We start from the raw sequence: 14,130 nt of genomic DNA, 5'->3' as shown, positions 1-14,130 counted from the left end.
TTCTATACATGAGGGGGAAATCCTTAAAAATTCAGTCATTTTATGCTCATCAAGCATGTTCATGGGACCACAATTTTGACCACCTTCGAACTTTGCCGGGAGGGTGCTTCAACCTTACTGTTGCAGAGAAAAGTACTCACACCTGATGCTAGCATATACAGTATTGCCTTCACAGGAAATATCTTGGGATTAATAGTGGGCTTGCCTGGCGCCTGAGGAATAATAATCACTAGTGGCATGGTTGACACAGAGAATGACGTTATCACGCGTCAAGATAACATTGCGTACACTGTAATCTAGCTGAAGATTCACCTGCTTGAATCCTGACAAGCATAGGTATCAGCGACAGTCCTACTCGACTTCTTTACTCTAGATAGGGACATACAGGGTGGGCTGAAAGGAATGTGTAGTTCTGGGAAGCCTTGGGTCGTGACTGCAGGTAAAGCAGTTTAGCCGCCCCTTTCATAAGCATCTCCTTAGACTTTGTAGAGGAGATCTTAGCTTAGGGGCCCCATCATCATATAGCATATCTGGTTCCTGAGAACGTGTTGGAAAATGAAGGCTATTCTCATCTAACACTGTTGCTTTTTGACCTAGGGGAAAAGCTTTATAAACTCTCATTTCCGTCCAGCAGGATCATCTTATAGAACACATCTGTTTGTTTATCATCCTGTAAGATAATCTAGGACCTAGTTCCTCAAGGTCTCACTGAGCGTGTTCAACTGTCTCTTGACGAGTGTCTTTTGAAGCTAAAGCATCTGCTAACTCTCAACATGTAATATTGAAGGGAGGTTCTTGTATCTTAGGAAGAGGTTGTTCTCTAACGCCTGTTGGGAGGAGACTCAGCAATGTAGAAAACTCTTTCAGATTCCTGTGGAGAGAAGCATAGCTCTCTCACTGGGAGGGAGACCAATCCTTAGAATAATTACATGGAGATCCTTTTGAACCACTCTTGTCAAGGCAAGAGAGACATAGAGTGAGTATGTCCATGTCCATCCGGCTCAAAAGGACGCCACATGCGTAGCTTTCCTGTCCTGGGCAAAGATGTACATACTGCCAATTGCAGGCCAAAAGTTCTCACTCGTAACCTACAGTTAATGAGTAGACACTCAAATGACCGTTAGTTATGGAAAAACAAAATCAGGAACAAAACACACCAAAAGGGTAGCCGAGGTGAATGCAAAAGGCTCAAAAGTAGAGAGGAAGTGAGAGAACAACCTCTTCACTTTGCAACCGGTTGTGTTGTGAAGAGACGCTATGAGCAACCTCCCGCTTGCTCATTGCACATGCGCTGTGTTTACCCAGCATGAAGCCTGATGCAATCAACCAAATTTTGATCAGTCGGTTGTAGAAAACATGATCAGTAGTAACCCCATTAAATGACTCAGAAGTGAGTATCCGCATAGGAATAAACACATTTTATATTCATATGAAGAGTATAGCCAAAACAAATACAGTACTAAAAAATTATGATCTTATAACACCACATGCCAAAACTGACATTTTTACTTCAAAGAGATGCTGTACATCAAAACCACAAATAAATCATACCTGCGTTGCCATAATGAAAACTCTCATCTTGTTTGCATTAATCCAGTGAAGTCGTCCCAGCATCGTCAGGGAGGCTAACACCCACCATGAATAACAGACATCAGGTAGTTTTTCTGGTCTCCCATTCAAACCTCCTGATGGCAACTGACGTTCACACAGCCACCATCCTAAGAGATCCCCGTTTACTCTGTGTAGCTGCCCTGTATTTAGAAAAAAAAAAAAAAAAAATTAAAATGTGTGGAATTAGCTTTGACTAACTAAATTTACTAGTGTTTGGATATGCTCACAGGAACTTAAAAACTATTTAACAAATCACTGAAAGGGAAACAGTAATGAAATTCTAACATGAGCAAAAATATTAGAGGATTTATATGCTACAGATTAAGAAAATACTGTAGTAATTCAAAACAAAAACTATACTTTTTAACAAAATTAACTGCCTTACATAGCCATACATTTCAGTTGGAATGAGCAATTGGACACTTGTGGGTTTTAAGATCCCCTCGAAGTGGGTAACCTACGCATCTCTCAACCAACTTCCTATATTCTATAAAAAGAATTCTCTCAAATTAATGCATCTACAAGCAAAGAATAGAGGGAGGTTAAAACTCAGAGATATATAATGGTTTGTTAAAAACAAAAAATTACAATCACATGAACGAACTGTTCATTCAGACAAAACTTTTCTTACATAGCAGCTAGTAAGTATGACTTGAACATAAGAAATATGTCAAAAAAGGATTAGTTATTTATTGCAGACTGGAAAAGTTACTCAATTGGAAAAAATAGTTTAACCAAAGCAGATTGGCCAAATAAGGAAGGAGTCTTTTCTCTTTTTGGGGAAATTTGGTAGAGCAAAAGTTAAACTTACATCCCTGATCAAGAACTTGGTGGAGTGAGAAGGGCAAGGCTGTGTATTGAAGGATGATGGGATGAGAAAGGAAAAGATAAAGAAGCAAGGGATAAGAAACAGGTAACCCCAAATCTTGTAAGCTTCATATACAGACTCCCCTACTGCCGCTAACTCAGCGGTCGCAATGGGGTGACCCGAGGTACCAGCAGTGCTTATTGGAACTGACTCATAATCACTCCCCATTCTTTTCTATTTCTGGTTTGCTCTTTTGCCTCTCTCACATCTAACCTCCTATCACTTAGGAATTTCTTCACCACATCCATTCACCAAGAGGAAAAGAACTTTAAATTGCTTCTCCAAGCCAAGGAGTTATAGTGGTCTTGGAAAGAGAATGATGATAACATGAGGTGATGAATAAGTAAAAAAACAGAACTGTTTTAAAGGTTTAAAATCCACTCATAGATGGCACAGGTAAGGGACAGTGACATTGCCCTATCAAGCAGGACAATGGCATAGAGATTGACCATGTATATATATGATCAGTGTTCAAGTCCACTCTTCACCCAAGCTAGGACCAAAGAGACTAGGCACTGGCTGCTGATGACTCAGTAGATAGACCTAAAGGCTCCATCATCCTTAGCTCACAAGGATGGTAAGGTTGCAGCGACCAAAGGAACTAATGCGTTTGAGCGGAACTCGAACCCCAATCTAGCAGTTACCAGGCAAGGACGTTACCAACAGGCCACCACAAGGATTTATTTTCTCAAAATACTAATAATGAACAAGAGCAATTCATGTCAATCAGTCTGAACAATGGGATGAAGAATAATTTCCAACTAATCCTCTAGCATCCAAGATGAGGTTATGCATTTTAAAAGGAGAAAGTGAGAGACTCGCTGACATCCAGTTTCCGTTTTGTGTGACAAGAGGTGAATCTATGAAATTCACAAGTATTTTTGTAGGAGAAAGTTCAAGAAGGGCTCTTTTGATAGTTTGAAACAACACAGATGCCTTAATCCGTTATGAGAAACTTGTGCTGGTACTATATCCTCATCAGAATGACTTAAATTCTTAAAAATTCATATCAATTACTGTAGCTGATACAGGTGATAAGACTTGATGAAGGAAAACTCTGTAGCCAACAATAGCAGACTTAAGGTGGGCAGTTTTCTTCACAGGTAAGCAAATAATTAAATATGAGAATAAGATACAAAAGAGACACTCATTCTACAACACCATCAGTGAAATTACACCAACTGGTGCCAATGGTTCCGTAAACCCTAGGAGAATGATTACCATGGGTTAAAGCATCTAGAAATCCTGCCAAAAGATCTTGTTTGGAAGTCTGAATGAATAGCCTTCAACTGTAAAGACCAAAAGTTATATATTTCAGTTGAATAAATAATGTATGATTAAAGTAGGAACAAGTTCTCTGACGAGGTCTGCCAAAAAGCAATGAAGGGCCAAACCCTTCACAAGCTGGAGGTACTTTGAGGTTATGAGTCTCCCCCCCCCCCCCTCCCCCCGGTTTTGGGATGCCACATCTTGTCTTACAAGATCTTAAGAAACTAAACGGAAGAAAGGCATAACTTCAATAGCATCATAAGATTGAATTGTGGTATCTATCCCTTATGCTGCCAGTATGGGAGAGGGTAGGTTTCAATTGTTTGAAAGCTTCTTACAGAGGAATGCCCAAGCTGTTTCATATAGTTTTCAAAGCAGAGAATCTTTGGAAGTTAAGGTGAAACTGCAGATAAAACAGAGAGAAAGTCAAAACAAAGCTACTCTAGGCTGTGGTTGCAGATGCCATGGGCATTCAATTAATTACCAATCTTCATTCGGCAGGCACTCGAGCAAAAGCATTCTAGGACCACCTCACCCTGAATTTCTACTCTGTACAAAGAAGAGCCTCTCACAATTACTCATAAGCCTGAAGAGTGAAAATGTTTTGGTTTAATCTACCAGACTTGACGCTGTCTAGTCCTGGGATAGCATTTTTAACCACAGTCCAATCTCATTAGAGGACTTGGTCCATAACAAGCTCCAAGTGGAAAAACTGTAATGAAAATAGTGCATTGTGGATGCATACAGCAATGCCTAGAAAAGGACAGAAACAGTTTTAATCATAGCTTACAGAAACATAAAAACACGACTAACAAAGTGCAGAGAAAGCTGTGTGCATCATATTACAATGAAAATACAAATACTGTACTGTACCAATGTAATCAATAAATTTCACTTTAACAAGGAAACTACTGTTAGTATCAAAACTACATTATGATTATATATAAGTAAGAGATAGCCTAGGTAGAGCAAACCAACTCGATCTGCTACACAAAGTAGGATAAAACTTTCAATACAAAATAAAATTAAGGTAAATAAATACATAATATCCTCAAATCATTTAAAAGTAAGGCCGAGAAAAAAACAGTGTATACTAAATTTTTCAAAGTACATACTGTACATGCTTTTACCAACCATTACTAAAAAATACAGTAAAGAAGCCAAGTACAAAATGTTTATCAAAACCACATAGGTTATACGGTATTTTCCTAAGAAATGGTGCTCAAATCAAAAGACATGTAGCACAATAAAATGAGAAATACTTTCAAGAACTTTTCTAAATTATGCAAAAGAGAGCAAAATATGTCTAACACACTGAAACAATGTACTCATTTGGAATGAGGCCAAACTAGTAATTATTTGTTGATAGCAACCGAGAGCTAAGAACATACGGCATACGTAACTGGAATAGAGTAAAAGATTACTAAAATGAAGATACAATGGTACCTCGTTATAGGACTTTTAATCCGTTATGTGAGCAACCTTGCAACCAAAAATGCATGTAAACTAAAAAAAATTTTCTCATAAATAAATTAAATTCAATATACTCTTTATTGTTCAGAATTGCAACTGTACCAATCATAGATGTTGCAGGTTGGCTGCATGCTCTTTCTTCTTACTACCACCTTGTTTAATCACCTAGGGGGCCATTGTCCTGATACTGTTGACTACAACACAGCAACAAATGTCTATGGTGCCAGGATGAACAATAGCGATAACAACTTGACAAAGAACACGTCATCGCAACTGTACAAACAAATACATGCCTGATAGAAGATTCTTCTACTGTACTAGTGCTGCTGGGAGAGTGAAAGAGTGGAAGAGATAGGCTTTGAGCAACAGGGGTTGTGAACACAGCGTGAGTGGCGTATGGGTATGCATGTTAATTTTCGTTAATAATAATCCGCAAAAAATGTGAATAGGGAGGGAAATTTTTGCTCACAGATCAATAAAATGTTCATTAGCGATTTGAATTTGTATGCTCATAAGAAATTTGAATTTGTAAGCTCGTAAACCAATTTGCTCATATTCCGTCATTCAAACAGAAGTACTGTAGTGGAAAAGGAAGGAATGAAGAGGTAAATCATTTCAAATATAAGATAACTGCAAAATATTGAGTACAGTATAAAGCACTGGAAAATTTATCCTGAAGTAAAAACACTGTAGATACAGATGACAACACATTTTTAGCACTGCAAGACAACCAAACAGTGAGAAAATTAGCTCCATACATACTGGGGGATTAACCTGTTAAGCGTCCCCCCTGGACCAGGTTGCCGCTAACGTACCGTCACGCTTTTTTTGCCCTGAGCGGTCATTTCACTAATGATAATTTTTCAAAGTTAATATCATTTCTTTATGCTTATAATTCGTATTTATAGTTAAAAGTAGGGATATTAATTACATGGTAGAGTAAAAAAACAATTAATACTACTATCACTTCACTTCAAATTACTACATAATACTGAATATTCTAATGGGTTCTTTTTATCTTCAATCGTAAATCTTACGCCTGGATAAGCAAAAAAAGCAAAGGGATAAGAGTCTCTCTCTCTCTCTCTCTCTCTCTCTCTCTCTCTCTCTCTCTCTCTCTCTCTCTCTCTCTCTCTCTCTCTCTCTCTCCATATCGTTTCCTGTATAGTTTTCAAATATGTTCGTCATACATTTGTACATTATTAATCCACTTTATTCTCTCTCTCACTCACTCTCTCTCTCTCTCTCTCTCTCTCTCTCTCTCTCTCTCTCTCTCTCTCTCTCTCTCTGCGTTTCCTTTCCTATATAGTTTTGTGAAATCTCGTTGTCCGGTCATTCGGTAATGAGAAGTCATTTTCGCTTTCGGCATCGAAAGAAAACTTTGTTTCTTCAATATACTCATCACTGGAGGATTCAGAACTAGTGCTCTCATTATCAAACAGGTTATCATTATCAAATTCCTCAACAAGAACATCATTTATTTCATCTAAAGAAATAACCTTCCTCTTTAGATCGTTCATTACAAAAGGAGCAACAAACAACCACTTCCGCATGAACGCCCGAAGCGCACTGATAGGAAACCAGTTTTCTAACATCAAGCTACCTTCAGAAAAATAGTTGCCAGACATCATATAAGTTTCTATTTACAGACCCCATATGCTGAGAGTGTTGCCAAGTGGTGATCCTATACTTAGTATACGAGTAAACGTAATATCACGAGACTGACGGCTCGAAAAAGGCAATTAAAGTCATGAACGGAATATGCAGTTGAAGGCGGTACCGAGTAGATCGTGGTGAACGGTTTATCACGTGGGTGACGCTTAACAGGTTAAGAGGATGACATTTTAAAAGAGAATATCTTACTTTCTATTTGACAAATAAAAGATTGATGATACTGGAAAGGTCACAATCATTTAATAGATCTGTGGTGACATAACTGTGTTGCAGTTTACTACAATATTTATTAAATGAATGTCAACTTTTAACATTGAAATTCTTGTCAACCCTTTATGAATCCCAGTAATTCATTGAACCTAACGCCCAAAGACGATACTGAATGTATACTAGGTATGCAGTTAATTCTAATAGTCCTGCCTTCTCCAGCATAAGGCTCAATACTACACAGTATTCTAGACGTTCTATTCCAGCTTTGACTAAGTTGTGGAATGACCTTCCTAATCGGGCAATTGAAACGGTGGAACTTCAAAAGTTCAAACTTGCAGTGAATGTTTTATCTTGAACAGGCTGACATAAGTCTCTTTTTATAGTTTAATAGTTTATATATAAAAGATCTATATTAATCTTGTCACTGATCTTAAAATATTTTATATTGATCGTTACTTCCCTTGTAGTTTATTTCCTTATTTCCTTTCCTGACTGGACTACTTTTTTCTGTTGGAGCTCTTGGTCATCCTGCTTTTCCAACAAGGGTTGTAGCTTACCTAGTAGTTGTAATAATAATAATAATAACAAGTGAGCAAGTCCTGAACGCGGACATGGTCCTCGTAGAGGACATACCTCCGCCAAGGTGACCTAGAGCGCCATATGTCCTAGAATCATGAATTGATGTGACTTCGACCTTCACATGACCTTGACCTTCACGTGACCTTCAAGTGACCTTGACCTTCACGTGACCTTGACCTTCACATGACCTTGGCTTCAAGTGACCTTGATCTTCAAATGTACTTGACCTTCACGTGACCTTGACCTTCAGGTGACCTTGACCTTCACGTGACCTTGACCTTCACGTGACCTTGACCTTCAAGTGACCTGCTTGACTTTTGACCTTCAAGTGATCTTTGTTCATTTGCCACTGATACTTAATATGACATTGATATAATGCACCAATATGACCTTGACCTTTGACCTTTATAAATTTGAACATCACCCATGGGTTGCGCCTGGACTAGGACTTCCCTGTTGGCTTATGCAAAAGTCAGTGCTTTATTTCTGTCTCTTGATATGGCCACTTATGTCATAGTGACACCAGTGACCCCTGTGACCTTGACCTTGGGGTGACCTTGACCAAAATTTAATCAGTTCTTCCATACACATTGGGGAACTACTTGGCCAAGTTTTAAGTGATTCCGTGTAGAAATGTGGCCTCTACGTTGTCCACAGACAGACAGACAAACAAACAAACAAACAAACCGAACCGAAAACATAACCTCCTGGCGGAGGTAATAATAATAATAATAATAATAATAATAAAAATAATAATAATAATAATAATAATAATAGATAGGGGTTGTGGTGGCCGATGTGGTAACGTCCCTGACTGATGAACGGCAGATTGGGGTTCGAGTCCTGCTCAAACTTGTTAGTTTCTTTGGTCGCTGCAACTTCACATCCTTCTGAGCTTAGATTGGGGGGTTTGGGGGAGCCTATAGGTCTATCTGCTGAGTCATCGGCAGCCACTACCTTTCCCTCCTTGGTGCCAGCTTGGGTGGAGAGGGGGCTTAAGTACTGGTCATATGTAACATGGTCAGTCTCTAGGGCATTGTCCTGCTTGATAGGGCAATGTCACTATCCCTTGCCTCTGCCATTCATGAGCGGCCTTTAAACCTTTAAACTAAATAACCTTGTCTAACCTATTATCATGTATTTCCCACTTACCTGATGCTACCACTATCAGGATCAAGGAACCAGCAACAAGACAAAGATACATAAAACAGGTACATAGACAATAAAGGCACAAGAATAACAAGTCCACAAAAAAGGGTGCAAAAACTTAAAATAGTTCTAAAAGAATCACTTAGAAACATAAATGAGGCAGGGGTAAGTGTGCCTCAAATATTCTCAGAAAAAAATAAACAAAACAGAAAACTTAACTAAAACACAATACTGTATCAATTACAAACTTAAAACAGAACCAAAGAGATGGCAGTTACATGAGATATGTGACAGTAATATTTCAATTACTGGGATTTTTAACATCCTAAGACAGTAGCATTGATATTAAATGAATATACAATATGGTTGGCCCCTAAACTAAGCTCAATGGTGTGTAAGGCAGTAAATATTTCCTCTCAAAATGAAGAATCTGATTCAGTGGTAGCTCGTGTACAGGCAAGGCAGAATTCCTGAACCCCCTATTTTCACTAGATATTATAAAAAATATTCAATATAACAGGTCCTTTTTTCTTTAATCCTTTTTCTATAATTTTACATTATTCAATACTTAAGCTTAATGTCAGTCGTCATCTCTTAGTTTATGAAAAAATACAAAAACCTTGTACATAAGTGCCTCCACAGTTCCAGCATTTGGCTGTTGTGCACATGCTCACATGTCCAAGATAAGAAAATACACACTGGGGAGAGACAGCACTGTGGCTCACGGTGCCGACCCTAGTGTTCTGGAGGAAGGTAGTGGTGTTTCTCTGTGTGTGTAGTGCTTAAAAACATGTTTATATTCTTGAATGTTATAAAATGTAGAATTAAATTATTATCCTACTTCCAGGTTATGAATAAAGTTTCTTTCTGCACATTTATTTCCTTTCACACAATATTAAAAAATGGCTGAAAACTGAAGGAGCGCACACAGTAATTTCAGCTACGAACCACCACTGATCTGGATAATAAAGCTCCAGCACATAACTTACTACTGAAGGTAAATCTATGATATACAGGGGGTCTACGGAAAAATTATGAGAATCATATGGTCATACCAGTAATTGAAAGAAAACCGAGACAGCAATATATTTGTCCGGCGTGGCTTTCCGATCCAGGGCGAGTTCCAAATCCTCCATCAACATTTTGACATTTCATTACGAATTCTATGGCTTTATCTATATTAACTGCATCCAGTCTTCTCTGAAAAATAATAAAATTTGTTACATATCTTATTAGTGGTTCTCAGCATTAAACTTTTATTTACCACAAAAATAGATCAAAATTAAATATCTGACAGGTGTAAATTCATTATCACCTCCGGTTGAGGAAGTAACTTTTGCACTAAATATTTTAATACTTTCAAAAAGGCCATAAATAAAAATCTAAGCTGAGTGCAGGATAAGTATATACAGTATATCAAAAATGAAAAAAATGCACATGAAATTCTAGTCTTATATATCAAAATGGAAATGGTAAATTTCAAAATTTACAAAATATTCTTATAAAAAAAAAAACAGCTTCTCAATCATATGCAAGATTTTACACAGAAATCGATTACGTGAGAACTATTCTTAAAATATAGGTTTCTTTCATTTTTCAAGACCACTAGATGAAACCTCTTACTCACTATTACACCAGTCACTATTCACAGCCTTATTTAAGAGAAGTGACAAAAGATTCAATCATGGTGATTGGGAAAGAATGTATGTTTATCTAAGACAGCAAAAACTTGAAATATGATATTTTAATTATAAAATAAATTTTTGAATATACTTACCCGGTGAATATATAATAGCTGCTGCCTCAGCGGCTCGACAGAAAACACACTCAAAAACTCGCGAGCGATCGCTATGAAGGTTGCGGGTGTGCCCACCAGCGCCAACTATCGGCCAGATACCACTCCTGCATGTAAACAAACCCTTCAATTCTTCTCGTCCCGCTGCGTCTCTATTGGGGAGGAAGGGAGGGCCTTTAATTTATATATTCACCGGGTAAGTATATTCAAAAAATTATTTTATAATTAAAATATCATTTTTAAATATTTAACTTAGCCGGTGAATATATAATAGCTGATTCACACCCAAGGCGGTGGGTAGAGACCAGAGTTAATTAAGTTTACAGCGTATATGCTAAGAGTTTTTGACAGTTATCAATATAACAAAACCAAAATATATAGGTACCTGGTAAGGAAGTTGACTTAGACGATTACTCTGCCTTGTAAGTCTGTCTTCCTCACGAAGCCCAGCGATCCTCTTAGGATGCTGAAAGACTCCCAGGAGCTGAAGTATGAAGGGTTGCAACCCATACTAACAGGACCTCATCAAACCCCTAATCTGGGCGCTCTCAAGAAATGACTTTGACCACCCGCCAAATCAACCAGGATGCGAAAGGCTTCTTAGCCTTCCGTACAACCCATAAAAAACAATATTAAAAACATTTCAAGAGACAGATTAAAAAGGATATTGGAATTAGGGAAGTGTAGTGGTAGAACCCTCACCCACTACTGCACTCGCTGCTACGAATGGACCCAGTGTGTAGCAGTCCTCGTAAAGAGTCTGGACATCTTTCAAGTAAAATGACGCGAACACTGACTTGCTTCTCCAAAAAGTCGCGTCCATGATACTTTGCAGAGATCTATTTTGCTTGAAGGCCACGGAGGTTGCTATAGCTCTAATTTCGTGCGTCTTAACCTTAAGCAAAGATTGGTCTTCCTCATTCAAGTGGGAATGAGCTTCTCGTATTAAAAATCTGATAAAATATGACAAAGCATTCTTTGACATAGGTAAGGATGGTTTCTTAACCGAACACCATAACGCTTCAGATTTACCTCGTAATGGCTTAGTACGAGCTAAATAGAACTTAAGAGCTCTAACGGGACATAACACTCTTTCCAGTTCGTTGCCTACGATCTCTGATAAGCAAGGAATATCAAAAGATTTAGGCCAAGGACGAGAAGGCAGTTCATTTTTGGCCAGGAAACCAAGTTGAAGAGAACAAGTGGCTTTTTCTGTAGAAAAGCCGATGTTCTTACTGAAGGCATGAAGTTCACTGACTCTTTTAGCCGAGGCCAAGCACACCAGGAAAAGAGTCTTAAGAGTGAGATCCTTCAGGGAGGCTGAATGTAATGGCTCAAACCTGTCTGACATGAGGAACCTTAGGACCACGTCTAAGTTCCATCCAGGAGTAGCCAAACGACGTTCCTTAGAGGTTTCAAAAGACTTAAGGAGATCTTGTAGATCTTTATTGTTGGAAAGATCTAAGCCTCTATGCCGGAAGACCGAAGCCAACATGCTCCTGTAGCCCTTGATCGTGGTAGCTGAAAGGGAGCGAACTTTTCTCAGGTGTAAGAGAAAATCAGCGATTTGGGCTACAGAGGTACTAGACGAGGATACAGATGCTGACTTGCACCAGTCTCGGAAGACTTCCCACTTCGACTGGTATACTCTAATGGTAGAAGCTCTCCTTGCTCTTGCAATCGCACTGGCTGCCTCCTTCGAAAAGCCTCGAGCTCTAGAGAGTCTTTCGATAGTCTGAAGGCAGTCAGACGAAGAGCGGGGAGGCTTTGGTGTACATTCTTTACGTGGGGCTGACGTAACAGATCTACTCTTAGAGGAAGACTTCTTGGAAAGTCTACCAGCCATCGAAGTACCTCGGTGAACCATTCTCTCGCAGGCCAGAGGGGAGCAACTAACGTCAACCTTGTCTCTTCGTGAGAGGCGAACTTCTGCAGTACCTTGTTGACAATCTTGAATGGTGGGAATGCATAAAGGTCCAGATGAGACCAATCTAGAAGAAATGCGTCTATGTGTATTGCTGCTGGGTCTGGGACTGGAGAGCAATAGATTGGAAGTCTCTTGGTCATCGAGGTTGCAAAGAGGTCTATGGTGGGTTGACCCCAAGTCGCCCAAAGACTCTTGCACACGTCCTTGTGGAGGGTCCATTCCGTAGGAATTACCTGACCCCTCCGACTGAGGCAGTCTGCTAAGACGTTCAAGTCGCCCTGGATAAACCTCGTTAACAGGGAGATGCCTCGATCTCTTGACCAAATGAGCAGGTCCCTTGCGATCTCGTACAGCGTCAGGGAGTGGGTGCCTCCTTGCTTGGAAATGTATGCCAAGGCTGTGGTATTGTCGGAGTTGATCTCTACCACCTTGTTTCGAAGGAGACTCTCGAAGTTCATCAAGGCCAGGTGGACTGCCAAAAGCTCCTTGCCGTTGATGTGCATGCTCCTCTGACTTAGAGGTCCACAGACCTGAGCATTCCCGACCGTCCAGGGTCGCACCCCAACCCAAATCCGACGCGTCTGAGAATAGTACGTGGTTTGGGTTCTGAACTGCTAGGGAAAGTCCCTCTCTCAGACTGATATTGTCGTTCCACCAATTCAGGCATGCCTTTACTGGTTCGGAGATCGGGATTGAAACCGTCTCTAACGTCTTGTCCTTTTTCCAGTGAAAAGCTAGATGGAACTGGAGAGGTCGAAGGTGTAGCCTTCCTAGCGAGACAAACTGCTCCAGGGATGATAGAGTTCCTACTAGACTCATCCAATTCCTGACTGAGCATCGTTCTTTCTTCAACATCAGTTGTACTTTGAGCAGGGCTTGCTCTATTCGGGGGGCAGACGGAAAAGCCCGAAAAACTGGACTGCGAATCTCCATCCCTAAATACAGTATAGTTTGGGATGGAATCAGCTGGGACTTTTCCAGGTTGACCAAAAGTCCCAATTCCTTGGTTAGATCCAATGTCCAATGAAGATCCTGCAGACAACGATGACTGGACGAGGCTCTGAGAAGCCAGTCGTCCAAGTACAGGGAGGCTCGGATTCCCGATAAATGGAGGAATTTTGCTACATTCCTCATAAGCCTCGTAAACACGAGAGGAGCAGGACTTAGGCCAAAGCACAGGGCCCGAAACTGGTATACCACATTGTTGAAAACAAACCTCAGAAAAGGTTGGGAATCTGGGTGTATGGGGATGTTGAAGTATGCGTCTCTTAGGTCGAGAGAGACCATCCAGTCTCCCTTTCTGACCTCTGCTAAGACTGATTTCGTGGTCTCCATGGTGAACTTTGTCTTCGTAACAAAGACGTTGAGTGCACTGACGTCTAGCACCGGTCTCCAACCTCCTGTCTTCTTCGGTACTAGGAAGAGACGGTTGTAAAACCCCGGTGATTGAAGGTCCGAGACTTTCACCACCGCTCCCTTCTCTAGCAAAAGAGACACTTCTAGGTTCAGGGCTTGTCTCTTTGACTCCTCTCGGTACCTGGGAGAGAGCTCGATGGGGGAAGTCGCTAGAGGAGG

At 40.0% G+C, this 14,130-nt stretch overlaps 1 protein-coding gene across 1 annotated transcript in view; it reads right to left on the bottom strand.

Moving 5' to 3' along the window:
• The window catches only part of RabGGTb (geranylgeranyl transferase type-2 subunit beta), a 56,500-nt gene that overhangs the window by 13,801 nt on the left and 28,569 nt on the right, over nt 1–14,130 (bottom strand). Inside the window, exons 5-6 of the mRNA XM_068365361.1 lie at nt 9,889–10,033; nt 1,552–1,751 (exon numbers count right to left, since the gene is read on the bottom strand). Coding sequence (XP_068221462.1) covers nt 1,552–1,751; nt 9,889–10,033 — 345 coding nt within the window. The remainder of the gene's footprint in view (nt 1–1,551; nt 1,752–9,888; nt 10,034–14,130) is intronic.

The sequence above is a fragment of the Palaemon carinicauda genome, chromosome 42 (genome assembly GCF_036898095.1).
Source record: "Palaemon carinicauda isolate YSFRI2023 chromosome 42, ASM3689809v2, whole genome shotgun sequence".
Taxonomy (NCBI): Eukaryota; Metazoa; Arthropoda; class Malacostraca; order Decapoda; family Palaemonidae; genus Palaemon; species Palaemon carinicauda.
Note: the sequence above shows the minus strand (reverse complement) of the source record. Positions and strands in the feature narration are given on the sequence as shown.